This window comes from Rhipicephalus microplus, chromosome 7 (genome assembly GCF_043290135.1).
Source record: "Rhipicephalus microplus isolate Deutch F79 chromosome 7, USDA_Rmic, whole genome shotgun sequence".
Lineage (NCBI taxonomy): Eukaryota > Metazoa > Arthropoda > Arachnida > Ixodida > Ixodidae > Rhipicephalus > Rhipicephalus microplus.
Genome location: NC_134706.1, coordinates 15,086,658 through 15,106,173, shown reverse-complemented (window position 1 = coordinate 15,106,173; position 19,516 = coordinate 15,086,658). Strand labels below are relative to the sequence as shown.

Sequence of the window (19,516 nt, the reverse complement as noted above, 5' to 3'; positions counted from 1 at the left end):
CTATAACATGGGAGGACGTGTGACCGCGGTGGTCAATGAAAGCGGTGGTATGGGTACCAGAAGATAGAAATTGAGCTTGATTGATTGATGTGTAGATTTAACGTCCCAAAACCACCATATGATTATTAGAGACGCCGTAGTGGAGGGCTCCGGAAATATCGACCACCTGGGGTGTTTTAACGTGCAGCGAAATATGAGCACACGGGCCTACAACATTTCCGCCTCCATCGGAAATGCAGCCGCCGAAGCCTGGATTTGATCCCGCAACCTGCGGGTCAGCAGCCGAGTGCCTTAACCACTAGACTACCAAGCGGGGCTAAAAACTCAGCTGATTGCGGCAAAAAATTTAAATACATGTTCGTTGCCATGAAATCAACTCAGCAGAGTCGACCACATATCTAAGGTGAACGTCTCATCGTATCCAAGCTGGTGAAATGGAAATGATTATTCTACATCACGGGATAAATTCACATTATATGACGTCTAATCATATTGTCGGTTTCCTATCTCTTGACAACTATTCCGTCTCTCAAACTGTTCCTCGGTTGTCGCTCCTCCGCTACACGGAGGCGGCCATAGTCCATTTGATTCGCCCGTTGCCCATAACGCTGCGTGAAAGAGAGTTATTAGCTAAGTGACGAGCACTTAATGCACCACAATTAAACGCTTGGTGTTGAACGCAGTGTGTTTCTGACAGCGCTAAAGGCACACGCGTATACCTATACCTTCTAGCTGATGTTGATTTTCAGAAGCTTTTTGTGTACCTTTTACCGGCTGTTCATGGCGGTTTGGGTAAGGAAGCATGCGGCTCAGGAAATTCACCATGAAAGACAGGTGCATGTCCTCATCATCATTATCATCATAATCGTTTTCAGCCTGTTTCAGGTCCACTGAAGGACGAACGCCTCTCCCCAATGATCTCCAGTACCATACCCAGCGCGAGCTGGTACCATTTCATCCCTGATAACTTCTTAATGTTGTCACTCCATCTTCTTGGCATCATCGACTGCGTTTTCTATCCCTGCAAGCCATTCTGTTTCTTTTTACTTTCCACCTGTCCTGCGTATTACGTGGCAAGCCCAGGTCCATTTCTCGCGCTTTATGTTAACCAAGAAGATACCTATTGCCACACTTTTTTTTTACTCATTCTGACATGCCCGGTCTCTTAGCATGTCATCCCATTGTACGCTCCACGGTCCTTAACTTTTCTCTATTTTCATTGTGGTCCGTCATGTTTCAGCTCACTACGACGTTAGAACCAGCTGTTTTATAACTGCCGCGTCTTTTATATCTACAAGCGGCTATTCACGACAGGCTGGGTAACAAAGCATGAAACGCAACAAACGCATCTTTAAAAATTGCCGCGTAGAGTTTTCTGTTTTCAAGGAAGCCTGCCCGAAATCAGCCAAGAACAAAGAAAGCGTAACTGGCTTTGCGGGCGAATAGGCGGAACATAACGTGGGAGGGCTGTTTGCTAGAGTTCTCTTGTTTCAACTCTCCTGGTTTCGGCTGGGCGTAAGTTGCTTATTCATCATCCTCTACGTGGGAATAGATGCATGTTGCAGACTGTGTTTCGGAATGTTTAGATGACGACTATGCCGGAGTAAAAAAGCTGTCAATTCGAAAAAAAATTTTTGTAGTAAGACATTGTAAGAAGCTCCATATTAGGAATTCGCTATGCTGTAACTGTTAGAAGGTAACTACGGTAGAGACGTATAGCCTAACATTTTTCGGGGGGGGGGGCACCTTTTTGATTTCGGGGGTGGGTGTAGAGGGGCACTTCATTGTTCCTTGACATGCATCATTTCTCGCTCCGCATGCCATGGTGAAAAACATTTCGTGGGGAGGGGGATATGGGCCTGGGGCGTCCCTCTTGTATGCTACTATGCTACATATCATGCATAATTAACAGCATGTCGCAATTAGCAACCAAGACTTCAAGCTCGTCATGAAGCGTCATGACGAGTTATTTGTGCCGCGGTCATGCGTTTGTAATTTGAAATGTCCCAGCTATTTGGTAATAAATTTTTGGCTAAAAAGATTAAGTTAAAGAAGACTGGACGGGAATTCGCTTTGTCCTGCAGTTTCTCCTGCGTTGCGTTTCTTGGCATAAAAAGTTGGCATGAGCACGCACCAAATAGTTCGTAAATGCATAACAATTATTACTCACAAAAAACATTGTTCCTGTTTTTAATTAGTATGTTCTCAACGCCTCGAAACGATAATTGCTTTGTAGAACCCGAGTTTATTCGACAGCGCGACAAAGATCGAATCATGCATGCAGCTTCGTCTACACGTGACCAGTGGGAAACAAGAACCAAGTACAACAGCGCCAATTAGTGTACGTGAGCCAGGATGACAGATAACTGACGTCATCGAATCCTACAAAATATTGCAATGGTCTCGTGGCAGACACACTGTCATAGGTGGAGTCCATTCAACAGGGATTTCATTCAGGGCACTTTCAAATTCCGCCATATTCTCAAATTTCATAATGGCCGAATATAAAACCATTCAGAAAGGAAGTAGCCACTCTCGGAGCCAATCAGCCTTGACAAATAATTCGGTATTGCCCAGATTAGCACACCAGGAAGAGACGGGAAGTCCCTTCATGGGTTTGGGTTTATGTCACGCGCTTTCCTCTGGCTGTTTTTTCTGTTTATGAAGTTCTATAATATATATATATATATATATATATATATATATATATATATATATATATATATATATATATATATATATATATATATATATATATATATATATATATATATATATATATATATATATATATATATTACTTCATAACTTTCGCCACACCGGATGTACACGTGGAACTGTGCAACTGTATGCATCCTTTCAATTCTTTTAAATTTAATTCATTATTTTTTTATGCGGAGCTCTCGCATTTTTTGCTTTCATTCTGAGCGGCAAGCCAGATGTTCAGCAAGGCTTCATATAGGCCTTTTTGTTTCCATTATGGGTGTTTCTATTTTTTTATTTTTTTACTGAACTTGGTACCACCATACCGTTTTGAACAATCAACGTTTATTCCTCCTTCCCCTCGTAAACTCTGTGAAAGCACCTTCCAAAAGTGCGCACAAAAGGCGTATATCAGTACAAAGCACACATGAATGAACAATAAACAAGTGTAGAAAAATAAAGGAAGGACTGTTCCACTCGTAGTCATTTTCCGTTTTTCGCACGCAAGAGTGACATTAAACAGCCCGATTAGTTAAGACAGTCAAGATTGGTTGAGTGTTCCATAAAAGCAAGCGTGCATGCGCGTATGTACTGAGCTAACAAGTGCATTCAGCACCTACTTTGTATTGATTGTATATCAATAATGTTATTACGGCTTTGTTTCCAATGTAATAAACACACTTAAAAAAGGTTGCTTAACGCATCAAGAGATGTATGTTGTATTGCCCGAAAACATGGATGTTGGGGGGGGGGGGGGGTTAACGTCTTCGCCAAAATTTTTTCAGTTTTGCTTGCGTATATACTCCAGCACACATACAAACGCAGGCACGAGCATACATAAAATATGACTGACCACCTCTCCTCTCTTCCCCGAAAAAAAATTTCAGACTATGCTCCTTCTGAAAAAAAAAAGAAAATATGCGATCGTCGTTTGCCACGAGACGCCAGGAATTTATACCCACCACCAACACCCCATTAGCACCTCTCCCTCCCACACTGCAGTTAGAAACCCCCCCCCCCCCGCCTAATGAGTGGCTGAATCCACACCTGTATGTGAATTGCCCGGTGTCACCATCTACAAGTTCATCACCGCCATTACCACTGCCTCTAACACTTCCCCAACACGAACAAAAATTATATTCGTCGCACTAAAATTACGCCTACAACGCAGCACGCCCACCATGGCCCCATCGGTGCGTGTGCTCCTGGTTCTGGCCCACCTGGCGGTGATGGTAGTCGGCAAGCACGGTTTGGGACGAGTGCAAGACAAATACCAGTCTGACAGATGCAAAAAACGTGAGTGGAAACAGACGCATGCGTCGAGATCGTAACATGTTCTCGCACGCAGAATGCGTCCGTCTGTCCATCGCTTTCAAGGTATACATCATCATCATCATCAGCATCATCATCATCATCATCATCATCATCAGCCTGACTACGTCCACTGCAGGACAAAGGCCTCTCCCATGTTCCGCCAGTTAACCCGGTCCTGTGCTTGCTGGTATACACCATATACCGATACAGATCAGTGGTCGGCACAAAAGTGGAGCCAGGATATTCCTTACGTACGATTTGAGGGGGGGGGGGGGGGGTAGGAGGGGCACGCGCCACAAGTGAGTCCTTCAGGGGGGGGGGGGCAGTGAAGCTGGGAACATATGCGTTGCCTTTTGACTATATATTCTTGCATTGGGGGGGGGGCAAAGAAGGGGCAGCAGAAATATGGGTTGCCCCCCCCCCCAATTTTCGCTGCCACAAGATTGCAATTTACAAACAAATTAGATGCAATAATTCCACTTATGGTCGAAACTGCCACGTCTTACTTCAGGTAGGAAGTGACAAGGGGAAAGGAGGTGGCACGTGACGTCATCAAGGGGGCCACATAACACTTCCCCGCGGGCCGCGTATGGCCCGTGGGCCTCAGGTTGCCGACCACTGATATAGATGAACAAAACTAAAGAAGACACCCTTCTTGTCGTCGCATGGCCAGACCTGCGCGAAAATGCGCTTCGTGGTACATTATCGACATACTTTTTTGTTTGTTTTATAACTATTTGTCCTAAAACGTCGTTATTTCTTCTTGCGATCTCTGCGCTACGGTCGGTTGCCCATATTTTCACCTGCTATATCACGCATGTCTAAGTGGATTTCATTGTTTCTCGAGTCCTGCATGCATTTAGATTGTTCAACATCATATTTTGTGCAATTTCCCACTCTTGTCTGTAACTTGTCGAACGAGGTGTCAGTACGAAATAAATGAAATAAACAAGAAAGCTCTACAAAGTGAAAACGTATACGTCAGCGATCGCGCCACGTGTTATTTGTTGCGATTCTCTGCGCATGCGCCTGATGGTTGCCTGGCAACGCGTGTCATTCCCGGTACGCGATAGGATCGCATCGTAGCCGAGCCTTAAACACGGTCACTCAACGATTTCCAGAAGCGAAGACTAGAACTGCAAGGTCTGTTACACCTAGACAGATATGAAGAAGGGTTCTAAAAATATTTCAGCGCGATACGAACCATAAGCTTAGCCACCTTACCTTAAACTTCACCGGCTGTAAACTCCAACCCACCACCGGAGAGCGCCATTTTGTCATGGCGCGTGTGAAGTGATGTGCTAGGTAGAGCGCAGCCATCCTGTTCTACCGAAGTTCTACCGAAGTTCTACCGACGTTTCAGCCGCTGCAAATCACTTAATTTCTGTGCCGAGCTGAAAAAGAAACTAATTCATCTCGATTCCACGCGCAGCTGACCACGGAACAATACCGCTTGCTGGAATGCAGACGCAAGCACAGCCAGCTCTTTGTTACGTCACGGCTCGCGAGTGCCCCCATTGTTGCCCGACTCTCAGGCCGCTCGCGTGCTTGTAAAAACGTTCAATTATGTATTAGATCCTTGACCAATTGTGCTCAGATTTCACCGGCTTATTTGTGAATGCGCAAGGATTGGCTCTCATAACGAAGATTACGATCGAAAACGGGTTGTCATGGCCGCAACGCGGAGGCGGAACTTGGGGTTACTAAAGCCCCTATACCTTCGGAGAAGTACAGCGTTCTTTTGATCTGCGCCGCTTCCTCCTCTCCCCGCTGGAGCTAGCTCGTGGCGCTCTAAAGGGGCGCCACTGTCGAAAGCGAAAGAAAAAAAGTAACGCGCCGAAGAGGAGGTGGCGAGAGGGAGAGCAGATCGCGGGACTTTTACGAAGGAAAAGTACAGCGTTTTTTTTTTCTCTGCGCAACGTCCTCCTCTCACCGCCGAAGCTAGCTCGTAGCACGTTGAAGGGGGCACCACTGTCGCAAGCGAAAGAAAAAAAGTAACGCGCCGGAGAGGAGGCGGCGAGAGGAAGAGCAGATGGCGGTACTTTTACGAAAGAAAAGTACAGCGTTCTTTTTGTCTGCGCAGCGTCCTCCTCTCCCCGCCAGAGCTAGCTTGTGGCACCTTAAAGCGGGGCACCACTGTCGCAAGCGAAAGAAAAAAAGTAACGCGCCGGAGAGGAGGCGGCGAGAAGAAGAGCAGATGGCGGTACTTTTACGAAAGAAAAGTACAGCGTTATTTTTGTCTGCGCAGCGTCCTCCTCTCCCCGCTGGAGCTAGCTCGTGGCGCGCTAAAAAGGACGCCACTGTCGAAAGCGAAAGAAAAAAAGTAACGCGCCGGAGAGGAGGTCACGAGAGGGAGAGCGGATCGCGGTACTTTTACGAAGGAAAAGTACAGCGTTTTTTTTTTTTTGTCTGCGCAAAGTCCTCCTCTCACCGCCGAAGCTAGCTCCTGGCGCGTTACTGTTCCAAGCGAAATAAAAAAAGCAACGCACCGGAGAAGATGTGGCGAGGGGGAGAGAAGAGTGTGTACTTTTACGAAGTATAGGGGCTTTGAGGGTCACTGCCGAATTTGAGACAGTCACGTGATCCGAGGGGGCGCGTCACACATGACGCCAGAACCCACCGTAACTTTAATGAAAAGGGAAGGTTCTGTCCCATGTTTACTTATTCATTCACAGATGAGACGTGTTGCACCGAAAGCATTTTCATCGGGAGGTAGTATTAGCTGCTATATTCGTGGAGTGCATGATAAGCCATAAAAAATAAAACACATGAAACAAGGTTATCATCAAGACAACCATGGCGAAATAGACAATACGTCAAAATTCTCAAAGGTAACCGAAAATATTGAACAAAGAGTAGTAAAATTATTCCTTCATTTCATATCTCACAGAAGTAGACAATCATTGAAAATAAGCGAAGCTGTTTGTGAAATGAACGCACAGTTCAACACTCGTTTTCCCCTCACAACAACCGAGTGGCAACAGCTACCAGAAATAAAGATTTGCTGAAGTCGCATTGAAGTATCGTTCTGAGCATAGATTCTCCAAAGTTGGTCCCACGGAACCTATTGGGTTCCGCAGGCGCCTCCTCGAGGTTCTGCGAGCCACTGATAAGTTTTTCCTGGTTCCGCACTTGCCCATTCAACTCAGATGGCGATAGCGAGGTGTCATCGATCTAGTGAACCTCCATCATTTACGGCCGAGCGTCAAGAAGCACATCTCAGTGCGTAAGCACGCGCAAGCTGCGCAATAAATCTCACCAACCATCGACATGCTTGACACTTGACATGCGCTTGGCACTTGAGCCTCGGATCGAGGTGCGCGGAAAGTGAGTTAAGTGGCATGTTGGTTAATAAACTTTTTACATACCCTTATTAGCGTTTGAATTTTTTTCACAATAAAAAAATGAAAAAGAAAACATCGCCGGGGGGAGAGAGTTCCCTGCTGCCAACATGCTTGAGAACCCCTGGTTCAGAATAACACTGTTGGATTTATAACGAGATCAGCGTTTCTTTTTTTTTTAGTTCTTTTGCGTAAACTCATTTGCGGAGTTGTCTGTTTGTAGACATGTCTAACCCCGTGCGCTGCCATTTCCGCACTCTCCTTTCAATAGTGTTTTCGAGTGTGGAAGGTACTTGAAATATAAATAAATAAATAAATAAATAAATAAATAAATAAATAAATAAATAAATAAATAAATAAATAAATAAATAAATAAATAAATAAAAAGAGGTATGCTTGATTGAATATTTGAACAGTTCCAATATTCGACAGATTATAATAATGTGCGTGTTCACGTGGATTCAAATTCGAAATATCGAAAATTTCTAAATGTTCGAAATGAACTATTAGGTGCATGTTAATCCGCATGTCTCTCCCCCTGTAAAAGTGGTTTCACTGCAGTGATTGAGTGCTATACCGTGAGTACACCTATTGAAGGAATATCCGCACTGCTGCAAAGTCCCAGCTCCAGGTTAAATGAACATATTATCCTCACGTGAAAGCTTGTTATTCCAGCTTATATGCTGTGAATATAGTAAATTTTAAAACCTAACGTATTTACAGGCATTCTACTTGCAATCTATCGTACGTCAAATCCTGCTACTATCCAGAGTTGGTTCCCTTTCTTTTGAACCAAAAAGCATGATATATACAGTTGTCCTGTTTCAATAGAAAAATATTGTGCAGGTTAGTTTTCTCATGATAAATATGATCACTTTTTTGATAATATATAACATAAATTATTTTACGATGTCACTATTCGTTTCAAATTCATTTGAACCTAAAATTAACGATTCGCGGAATCCTACAATAAGTACACAAATAAAACGTTACCATAAACCGAGTGTGATGTCAGCGTAATTATTATCGCGTACAGAAACGTATTCTTCCATTGAGAAGTTTCAGTAATGCACAAGTAATCGCTCTTTTGCCAGTGTAAATGGTTGAACCGAGTCACAGGGGTGGAGTCACTGGAATTGGCAATGCAGCCTGACGTCGAGCTAGTGTCGATGCCAATAGGTGCACTGCTGGCAAGTTTACTTTGATATCAATTTGATACAACTTATCAGCATCGGTTGAGCTTCCTACTCACCCTGAGCCGATTCTGTATACAGGAAAAGTTACTTGTATGAAAGTGTAAACTTCGGTGCGAAAATTTGTGTCAGTACCATCTCTTTAGGGGGGCAAAGTGTCATAGCAGCCCCCCCCACATTTTTCAATTGTAAAAGGACAGTATGCTTCACAGTCGGTGAAAAACAAAAACATAAATAGGAAGTATTTACGTGGCGTCATCCGCAAGGGGGCGTTAGCGCGACAGTTGCCATATTTGCGGTCCCGCGCACGAGGATCATCGTTGTGTACCACAACCAAAGGTTCTCGGCATCGCGTGTTACGTTAATAGTTTTCTGAGGAAACGGCTTGGTGAGGCGCAGCGCCACCAAACACCAGGCTGACATATGCTGGATCGATGACTACGGCGGTGTTTTAGGGACTTCCTGGCGGCGCACTCACTGGCACCGCCTGGCGGGAAAAGCTTATTGTATTCCGTCCTATAGGATACGACGAAGTGCTTCTCTGAATGACCTGCCGTCTGTGCCTTATTTCCTTGAAGTAGGATGCTGGAAAGGGAACAGCTCTAGGAATGGGACATCGGTGGCCTCCGGCCCCACATTATCTCCAGAGACCATAACCAAGCTTGGCCATGACCTTCCTTTTTCAGTAATGGTGAAATAGGTCATACTGACTAAGCATATGGGACATAGTTGCCACCCTTCTACTCTATTGTGTAAAACTGAATCGAAAAAAACAAACAAACTATATGTATGTCATGTAATATAAGGAGCTTCTTTCACGCATGTTATATTACGTGGAAGAAGCGTAGAGTCGTTCCAGGTGTCACATCACGCGGATTTCGCCGAGTGACCCACTTATTACAAAGCGCTCAGGCATGAATAATCATCGTCACCTGCAAAAAACGTCAATAAAGTGAGCAGCAGCGTAAACGTTGCCTTACGGAACACGAATAATTGTGGCGATGTGAGCACTTCGCAACTGTACTTGCTGTGGGCATTGCACGATAGTTTGAAACGGCCAATGTTGCACGCACAGTCGCTTTTTTTCTTTGCGGCACGGTTGAAGTATGCCCTGAGAACCAAAGCGGGGCTAGAAATTGAAGAGATGATGGACAGGGGGCCTGATTACGATATCCCGTTGTGCTCTTTCAAGGTGAAGCTCCAGTATCCTCCAACTTTAGTCACCAACTAAGATAGCCCACCTTTTTTATCGAAGAGTTTGCATCGATTCCCGTTGTGTTCTCTCAAGGTGAAGCTCCAGTGTCCTCCAACTTTAGTCACCAACTAAGATAGCCCCCCTTTTTTATCCAAGAGTTTGCATGGATTCTCTCAAGGTGAAGCTCCAGTGTCCTCCAACTTTAGTCACCAACTAAGATAGCCCCCCTTTTTTATCGAAGAGTTTGCGTGGATTGCCGTTGTGTTCTCTCAAGGTGAAGCTCCAGTGTCCTCCAACTTTAGTCACCAACTAAGATAGCCGCCCTTTTTTATCGAAGAGTTTGCGTGGATTCCCGATGTGTTCTCTCAAGGTGAAGCTCCAGTGTCCTCCAACTTTAGTCACCAACTAAGATAGCCCCCATTTTTTATCGAAGAGTTTGCATGGATTCTCTCTTAGCGCTTCGCTATACGAACGAGTGTGAGTTCGTCACTTTTCTCAGACTTGAATTTTTTATGTATCAGTAAAGTACGAGTTTGCGACCCCGAAAATGCTAATATTATCTCTACGCGACGCTCGGTGAGCCAGAAAACTCACGAAGAGAAAATTCTCGTGAAGACGCCGTCTTGAGACCCCAGCAACAAAAACCTTGACATCGTGAATTCTGAAGGCGCCTGCTTAGTCCTACGCAGCTTCTATAATCGATAAAAAAAAATGAAGTAAATTTTCATCTGTGGGTGCCATAGACCAATAGCATACGAAGACTCAGGAAATTTTATCTAGCCAATGTCACGAAAATACCAGAAGTACGCTTTGAAATCTGCAACGTCGCACCGGAAGAATTGGGGGCGAGGTTTCAAAATGTAAACTTCATACTTGATTTTCTGCGCTAATAATGAGCTTATTCTGGTGAAACATATAACAATAGAGTTACAATAACTGCAAATTTGTAATGTGAACCAAGTAATTGTTTGTTTTGAGTGTCCCTTTAAGATATGCTAATTTGAGGTGCTCAAAATTTCGCGCCGTATTGAATGGTTTCCCCCGGAACATGCATTGCTGTGCCAACAAGTCATTGCTTTTTTTTTTTTTTTTGCACTCGACAGTAATGAGGATGATCATGTGGTGCGGTTCCGAGAAGGATTGGAAGAACGAGATACAGAGAAAAATGGCAGCACATGTAAGTTCTCGATGCAGCCACTATCGGAAGCGAAACTTAACCGGTGTCGCACGCTGAACGATTACAGATAGCTGCTATGAGCTCTCATAAAAGACCATTCATCTGTGAGCCACAACTATAAAGGATCTATCTATCTATCTATCTATCTATCTATCTATCTATCTATCTATCTATCTATCTATCTATCTATCTATCTATCTATCTATCTATCTATCTATCTATCTATCTATCTATCTATCTATCTATCTATCTATCTATCTATCTATCTATCTATCTATCTATCTATCTATCTATCTATCTATCTATCTATCTATCTATCTATCTATCTATCTATCTATCTATCTAGACGCTCATTTTATCCGGCCTAATATCTTCACGAAGGCAGCAGTTCACCACTCTTCTAAACGTTCGCCCAAGCTACACCCCTTCCTGTTCAAGAATATACATCTCTTCACGCTTTCATCTTCTGCACTTCTGCCTCGTCTGCATTTTTACAGCGAGCGACTGGTCATCCTGTGATTGCTAGTAAAGGTAATGCAGGGCCGCTTGTAAGATATTGTCTGTGTTCTTTAAATGGTGCCTTGACATAAGAAACGTCTGCGTCTAACAGATGGGTGGAAGCAATTTCACTGATGAAGTGGACGAGTGCTTGGCCGCTTCTCTCGACCCGGATGACCGAATGTCGTACTGCACGGATATAAAGAGTGTGAGTACACTGATTACATACACAACTCCGAGTCTCGCGATAAGCCAGACAGTTGCCAGGGTACACTCTAACAAAAAAAAAAAGAGATAAGCCAGACACCTGCTAGGGGACACTCAAAAGGAAAAAAAAAAGAGACTGACTCAAAAAGTTGTGGTTTTCCACGTATATGATTTTCTTTAAAGGGGCCTTTACACTGAATTTTCGATCATAATCTGTGTTATGTAGATTAATTCTTGAGCATTCGCCAATAAGCTGGCGAAATTGTAGCGCCTTCGGCCGAGCACCTAATTTATAATTGAATATCTTCACAAACTCCCTAGCTCCCCTAGAGTTAGAGACCTGTACGCTTAGCTTGAGGCGCATGTTATATAGCGCCCCTGGTGGTTGAAACTTTAGGATGACTTATGCATCGTCGACCTTCGGCATGCGAAGCTATCTGTCGCTCTCTACTCACGCTTTCTGTGTGTCTGAACTGCGCTATAGACGTAACGAGGGTTGGCGTCCTTAATAATGAAGAGCGCAGCATGCTATGGGCTCAGCTGGGTGAGTTTTGTGGGTATATGCGCTTACACCCTCGCACTTACTGCTACTCGTATCTGTTGTGTGGCGCTGAACCACAGAAAATGCCTAGCGTTGGAGGAAATGTACAAACCTAATCTTCAAACTTTCTCACTGTACGGTGGCTCACACTCCGTCCTCCAGTTACTCATCTCTGCTTCTTGTTTCAGCTAAGGGTGTACCTGATGTGCTCGAGGCAAACGCTTTTCAACAGAGTCGTAAGTGTTCCTTTTTTGAGAACCTTTCGAATTTTCCGATAAGTAAAGCAACGCATCAAAAAAATACCTAATCATATGTGTGAAATCTCGCGCATTTATTTAGCACGTGTTGTGGCCGGGTGGCCCCGGAATAAGCACAAAGCGAGTAATGCTTACCTACGCAAATTTTCTCCCGCATTCTAGCACATTGGCTCCAAGTTCGCCGCCCTCATGTTTCATCGTGGATTTGAAGTAAGCACTCGTTTTTATCCTCTTTCATATCGTAGGCGTGCTGAGGTTTCCACAATTAGGGGGGGAGGGGGATGGCGTGGGTGGAGGCGCCAGCTGGGAGGCCTGGGGGACGCCCCCGCCGAGTCCCCTTAAGAAAGGATTGCACGGTCTGCCTCATACCTTGATTTAGTAGGACATGGAGGCCACGATAAACGTTCACGTCCCCCCTCCACCCCCTGAAACAAAACCCTGCGTACGACTATAGAAGCAAGATGGCAAGTTGGGCCAGTTGGATTACGTTCACAATTGAAAATTTTGTTGAAGCGCACTAAAAAAAACAGACGGACAGAAGAGACTGACAAGGACAGCGCTTGCTCTCACAACTGAAGGTTTATTAGTCAAAAAAAGTTATTTAAAGCGGCTACATGGTCTTTCGCTCATGTGCATTGGGACAGGGTGCAACAGAAACCCCTCGTGTCAGGGTTACAAACGCTGCCTATATTATGTGTCAGACCATGTATCCGCTTTAAATAACCTTTCTGACTAATAAACCTTCAGTTGTGAGAGCAAGCTATGTCCTTGTCGGCCTTTCTGTCTGTCTGTTTTTAGTGCGCTTCAACAAGGAGGAGGAGGAGGAAGCAACAAAAGGGAGAAGGCAGGGAGGTTAACCAGAAAGACATCCGGTTGGCTACCCTACACTGGGGGATTAGGTAAGGGTACAAGAAAGACGAGAAAGAGGGATGAGACGGAAAAGAAAAAAGAAGGTGGGGGAGAGACTGACAGTAATTTCACTGCAGCGTGTAGAACTCTACCGCATGTCAGAGGCGTTCACACAAGCCTGTCTTTCTCAGTTATGACTATAGGAGTAGGCAGAAACTACGTAGTTTCGGTGGTGACACATCCATAATCTGATATGGGGGCTGGGCAGGTGGACGTGGTCGAGTGCCATTTTGTGCTGTCTCATGGCGGCGACGAACGTGCCTGGTGTGCGAACCCGTGGCTACGCTACTTGGTTGAAAGAGGGGGGGGGGGAGAGCAAGTTTTATTGTAGCACTCCAGTCCCCATTTGTCGAGACCTTAAGAAAACGAGGTCTGCGCTGGATGCAAATATGAAAATGGTGCAACGACGTGCTTCCCGCGCACAGCCTGCCATTGGTACCCGCCTTCCCGGGGTAAATATAGGAACTGAACGGTTTTCTGAAGGCAACGTCAGGTGGCCTGAGCCACCATGACTGTCAACAACAACAAAAAAGCGTGTCTATAACCCTGCACATTAGAAGTGGCGTGAAAGGTCCGAAGGAGTAATGGTATGGGACAATGTGGCGCCCCCTTTTGAATTACCAGAGGTGCTCTTTTCTCCTAAATTGCGTATAAACTTTATCATGCTCTAAAGGTGACCCATTGTACGAGAAATGTAGTCGGCAAGGCTTCCAATCACTGGTTAATCACTTGAACACGGACGCGAGAAGGCACAATGCAACACGTGCTTTGTAGTGTGTTTCTGTGGCTTCTGATGTCCGCGTGTCGTGCAGCGCCACAACAAATCTGTCCCGGATTTAGTAGCAGAGTGTGTGATCGGGTATCGCCCACAATGGGCCATTTCCTAGTCCGGACAGCACTTCCAGTGGAGATCGCCAAACTGAAAAGTGGTGGCTCTTGGACTGCGGCATTTGTCCACCGCATGCTGGTAGGCAATCTCGGGGGCCCTGCATTCGCGCCTCCTTTTGGGAGAAACATTTGCACGTTTGCGGCACCAGATGTCGCTTGTTCCGCACGTCTCGCAAAATAGATTTTAAACGGGTAGAAATAACCAGGAGGAGGCTCACTGATTGGTGGCTACAACCGAGGCGCGAGTGAAATTCAATCCTTCAACGCACAGTGATAGTACTTAACTTTATGGCTAGGTGGCGTGAGGCACCGTCCGATCTGAAGGGCACTGCCGGATACATCCATCCATCGCACGTTTCGGCCACCGAAAGTCATGGCGCGTGCCTTCGCGAGGCCGCCGCGCATGCGCAGACTACCTGCCCGAAAAAAAAAAAGACTATTCTGCGTCACCGCTGCGTCGTGTGCGAAACAATTTCGTTGTTAGTCCACCGCCACACAGTGAAACGGGTCACAATTTCAGAAGCCCAATGGTTAGCCCTTTTTGTTCTTCCGTGTCACGCGACCAGAAAACTGAAACGAGCTGAATGAGTGCGTGGCGCGTTAACTCGGTCTGCTCTTTCTCTCATTTCGGCCTAATTTTTGGATCTAGTATTTAAATGAATGCAGCTTGTTTTCGGCGGCGTACACCCTAGAAAACGAGTATACTTGTAGTAAACTTTTCTGTATAGCCTAGTTATTTGGTGTATAATAGCGCCCGTGGTAAGCGAATCTATTGAAGTTGACGCGATATACCTGCAATGCGGACGTTTCTTCAGAGCAAGTAGCTTCTGAAAAAAAAAGCACAGGACTAGTAAATGAACGACAAAGGGGACGAGGTAACACGAACGTGAAAATGGGAACTAGAAAGAAACAGACGCTAGCAAAGAAGAGATAGGATCTTGCTAATTAAGACAGTGCTAATTAAGATTGCGCTAATTAGAGTCATGCTGACACGTGCTACGCTAATCAAGAGCTTGCTAATTATATCGGTCGGCCACAAGCTCCGCTTTTAGTCCAGCCTTGCCCCACTTCTGCAAGCTGCCAGCGTTTATTTCTCCATTTTCCTTGCAGCATTGCGTGAAAGTGAACATGGGTATGATGGAAGCCGACCTCGGGATGTCGAACGACGAAGAAACGGGTCCCTCGGACGACGACGACGACGACGAGTATTACAAGAAATTGGACAGACCTAAAAAGTATGAGTCAAAGTTGGTGTGGTGTGCGCATTCGCGAAAATGCTTTTGTGTAGCATAGGAAAGTGATGTCAATGCTGAAGAGACACCAGAGAGAAACAATCTAGATTGACGAACTACACTCTAAGGACTCTAACGTGACATGTTTTCCCATACTAACTTCATTATTTGAGAAAAAACAGCAAGGTTGAAGTTTCCCTTTCTGAGTTTCGCGCCAGAATGTCCACGCGTGACGACAATCATTTCAAGACGTACTTTTCGTATTTTTGCGATAGCGGCTTCATGAATATTTCCGAAACTTGGTATGCTCGGTCTATGGCGCCCGCAGATGACAATGTACTTTATCTTTATTTGAAGCTTCGTAGGACCCAGTACACGCATTGAAAATCTATGACGTCATGGTGTTTGGTGCGCGAATCTCCTGTTGACATCTCCACTTGCATATTCTTTTTGAGCGTTTTCTCGCATACGAAGCATCGTGTCGCAGTGAGAGGTTTTTTTTTCGGGATTGCGATATTGTACTAATACGCGAAAAATCGTTTTGCTATTTAGTGTCTCTTTAAGGTAACATTGATACTCGAGAAAAGGATAAATTGAAAAAAAAAAGATTACCTGTTACCCTTTCTGGCTGATTCCGACTTACCAGGTATATATAACTTCTTTCAATTATACCCTTTAACTTATTTTCGGAGAGTCGCGCCTCCCAAGACTCGTAAAGCAGACTGTGATGATTAAAAAAAAATAAGTTACCGTGTGTCTTTAAAGACTGATATGCAGCAAGTTGGGAATTGCACACAACAAAAGCAACAGGAAATCTTTTTTTTTTAGAATGGCATGCGTTTAAGTCCCATTTTTTCGGCCTTTCAATGGCATGGAGTGCGAAGCCAGTGATGTTATCCGGGCCTTCAAACGAAGCCATAAGCACCCCCAAACAGGATCATCTGGGCGGTGCTAGCGCCAAGGAATGGGCAAATCTGGGCATTCAGCCCAAGCTTAAAAATTATGGTCTTTCACAGTTAAGTGTTCATAGAGGTCTGCGTACCATATATTATTTCCTTAGAGTGTATGTCTTGAGAGTAATGGGAACACGGAATTTTCGAGGCACTGCACATACATGCATAGCGCCATGCGGTTATGGCGAAACACAGCAGTGAATACACAGCAACTGGTTTACTTTGAAACTGCTTGCTGCGGTTTTCCAAGTCACCATGTATCAAACACATACACAAACGTGAGAACACACGTCCAGTTTCATCTATTCCAGATATCGTTAACAGCCAGTTAGTTGAGTAGATAATGCTTGTAGAGGCCAGAATAAGAACGCCTCGCACACATGGTCGTCAAGATATGAAACCCGATATCCTCAGCAGCTCTGTACCGGTAACGTCTTGTCAATGCACGGAGGCCTTGTGTAGTTTGACCAGCATGCATCCAACATGTACCCGACAGACACTTCGTACACCCAGCAGTAGCAGTACAAAAGTTTTATTGAGTCATTCCTATGGAAAGATTGCACCTGTCCGCCTCCTTCTCGTCTCATAATAGCACAAATCAGGACCCTGGTTTGGCGGATGCAAGTATTTCTCCACTCCACGCACCTTCATTACCATACGTACCCTGACCTCATTACGAATGGTTGTTCGTTACGTGAAGAAATGTCACCCGCTCACCCCGAACTCGGCCGGGTCCAGTGCGTTCAATGGTGGCAGCCACGAACAGTTACCCTGACCCTGTCGTCCCGCATCACACTAACCCAGGTTTGTATACGACCAACTCAAGTATAGCTGTTGTACCAACAGGGTCGCGCTAGCTCACGTTCTGTTGGAGTGTGCAACAGCAAATGCCAAAACTGGTGAAACAGCTACCAGTGAGGTCTTCCGAGTACATTGGCGTTCTTGGTTGCTCAGAACAGGACCATCAAGACTGGACGATCCAACAGTACAAGAGAGCTGCCGAGAAACACGGTCTCTAGGCCGGCTCTTAGGCTTGAACCCAGCCAGAGCTCCACAAAGTTGCTCACTAACTCACTCATTCACTCACTCACTCACTCACTATTCTCTAGGAATGCAGGAAGGATGCTCCCCCACAAAATATCCTTGCTACTCACAGTATATCCTTTTAGTGAGGAGATTTGAACGAGTGCCAAACTATCGAATTAACACCCCATGCTCTTCCCCTTCCTTGCTTAGCTCAACCCCACCAAGGGACAAAGAAAGTGACGGCAGACGCCGCCACAACCACCGCAAAGGTCAGTACAGCAGGCCGGTGCGTGAACAGTACTACGAAGTACCGGACGAGTTCAACCGACATCGCCCCTACCCCGAGATTCATCGGCCCCGCAGGAGGGTGCCCTACGGCGATGATGACGACGGGACGTATATACTCCACATGTGGTCCAGTGACGACGACGAAGAGGTCAAGCAACGCTACAAATGGTTTGAAGGTAAAGACGATGGGCTGATTCGACACGACCGTCTGCCCGATATCAAAGATGAAAAGAAGAAGCATCCGGCCGACAAGCACCCACTTCCGGACGATGACGATCATGGGCTGAGCGAACGCGACATGTGGCCCCAGATCAGCGATGAAGAGAAGAAGCATCCGGTCTACATGCGCCCGCTTCCGGACGATGACGATCATGGGCTGAGCGAACGCGACATGTGGCCCCAGATCAGCGATGAAGAGAAGAAGCATCCTGTCTACATGCGCCCGCTTCCGGACGATGACGATCATGGGCTGAGCCAACGCGACATGTGGCCCCAGATCAGCGATGAAGAGAAGAAGCATCCAGTCTACATGCACCCGCTTCCGGACGATGACGATCATGAGCTGAGCGACCGCGACATGTGGCCCGAGATCAGCGATGAAGAGAAGAAGCATCCGGTCTACATGCACCCGCTTCCTGATGACGACGATCATGGGCTGAGTCAACGCGACTTCTGGAGAAAGCTCCGCGATGAAGACAATAATCAACAACACGGGCTGCCCGATGACGAAGACAGCGACGTCTATAAAAGATTTTGGTATCGCAGGCGTTCTCATGAGCGAGGTCACAAAATAAGTCGACACGACAGGCATCGCCACAGGATGAATCGACTAGACAGCAGGGGGCGTCATGTGGATGACGAGTACAGAGGTGTCAATAGGCGCGACTCCGACGGTTTCGGATTGAAACGACAGCGCTGATGGCCTCATCACCGCTGATACCGAGGGCGCTTATCGCTACCACGTACGCCACGCTATGGGAACGGTATTGGGGCGAACGTTTGAGAGCTTCCGTCTAAGGTTTTTTTAATTAGGTCAATAAATCGAAAGATGCAGTTTTCTAGTGTACCCTTCTCGTAAATCATTGACTTCTCTTCTTTTTACTTTTGTTAAAATAGCAATAACATGGACACTCACGACAAGTTTTGTGCCATCGGCACAGGCGCTGCCGTGAGGTTCCGCATAAAGTTCCGTATAAAGTGCTTTTAAATACGCAGATGCGTACAGTCTATCCTTCTTCACATATCATTATCAGCCAAGAAAGTCACACGCGCAGGCCGAAACGAGGTTTCCCATTCACGGCAGCTGGTTCCCGATTAACACCTTACACGCAATGCACTTCTATCGTATCTTCCGCTTAGGTGCTATGCAAGTCCATACCGAAACTTTGCACATTCGATGTGTTTTGGGCAACGAAGAATCTCGTCTTGTTTTTCTTGAAAAAGCGGACGTGAAGCGTGAAGGCGAGGGCAAAGAACACTGTAGAGTCGATGGGCGCCGACTACCATGTGCTGTTCGTCATTGCAGAACGGGAGCACATGCCCAGTCGCACCGTAGATACGTTACGCATCATCACCGTCAACGAAAAAAAACGAGACAAGAACACATGATTATGTGTATGATCGCAATGGTAAAAGTTCACGAAAGCCGTGCGCCTCCAATAGTTCATTAATAATACATGACTGTCATGATGTCTTCTTTCTTCTCTTCCTCCTCTTCTTGTCCCTGGGTTCTTAGTTCTCTTCATCTTCGTCGTCTTCGTTAGTCTTCTACATAAAGTAGATTGTGAACGTGCT

General features: G+C 45.7%; 1 protein-coding gene across 1 annotated transcript; it reads left to right on the top strand.

Annotated features, from left to right (window-relative positions):
- The first annotated feature begins 1,432 nt into the window (after positions 1–1,432).
- Positions 1,433–18,724, top strand: LOC119179984 (uncharacterized). The gene is made up of 8 exons (XM_075868042.1): positions 1,433–1,515; positions 3,875–3,999; positions 10,850–10,923; positions 11,534–11,629; positions 12,358–12,405; positions 12,589–12,636; positions 15,334–15,458; positions 17,660–18,724. Exons 2-8 carry the CDS (start codon positions 3,885–3,887, stop codon positions 18,639–18,641), a joined length of 1,488 nt encoding a protein of 495 aa, XP_075724157.1. The 5' UTR covers positions 1,433–1,515; positions 3,875–3,884; the 3' UTR covers positions 18,642–18,724.
- The last annotated feature ends 792 nt before the right edge of the window (positions 18,725–19,516 follow it).

Bases quoted from the DNA above. Each gene is read 5' to 3' on its own strand.
- LOC119179984 (XM_075868042.1), top strand. From the start codon at position 3,885: ATGGCCCCATCGGTGCGTGTGCTCCTGGTTCTGGCCCACCTGGCGGTG. The intron at 4,000-10,849 runs GTGAGTGGAAAC...TGCACTCGACAG, and splicing joins GTCTGACAGATGCAAAAAAC to TAATGAGGATGATCATGTGG. The intron at 15,459-17,659 runs GTATGAGTCAAA...AACCCCACCAAG, and splicing joins AAATTGGACAGACCTAAAAA to GGACAAAGAAAGTGACGGCA.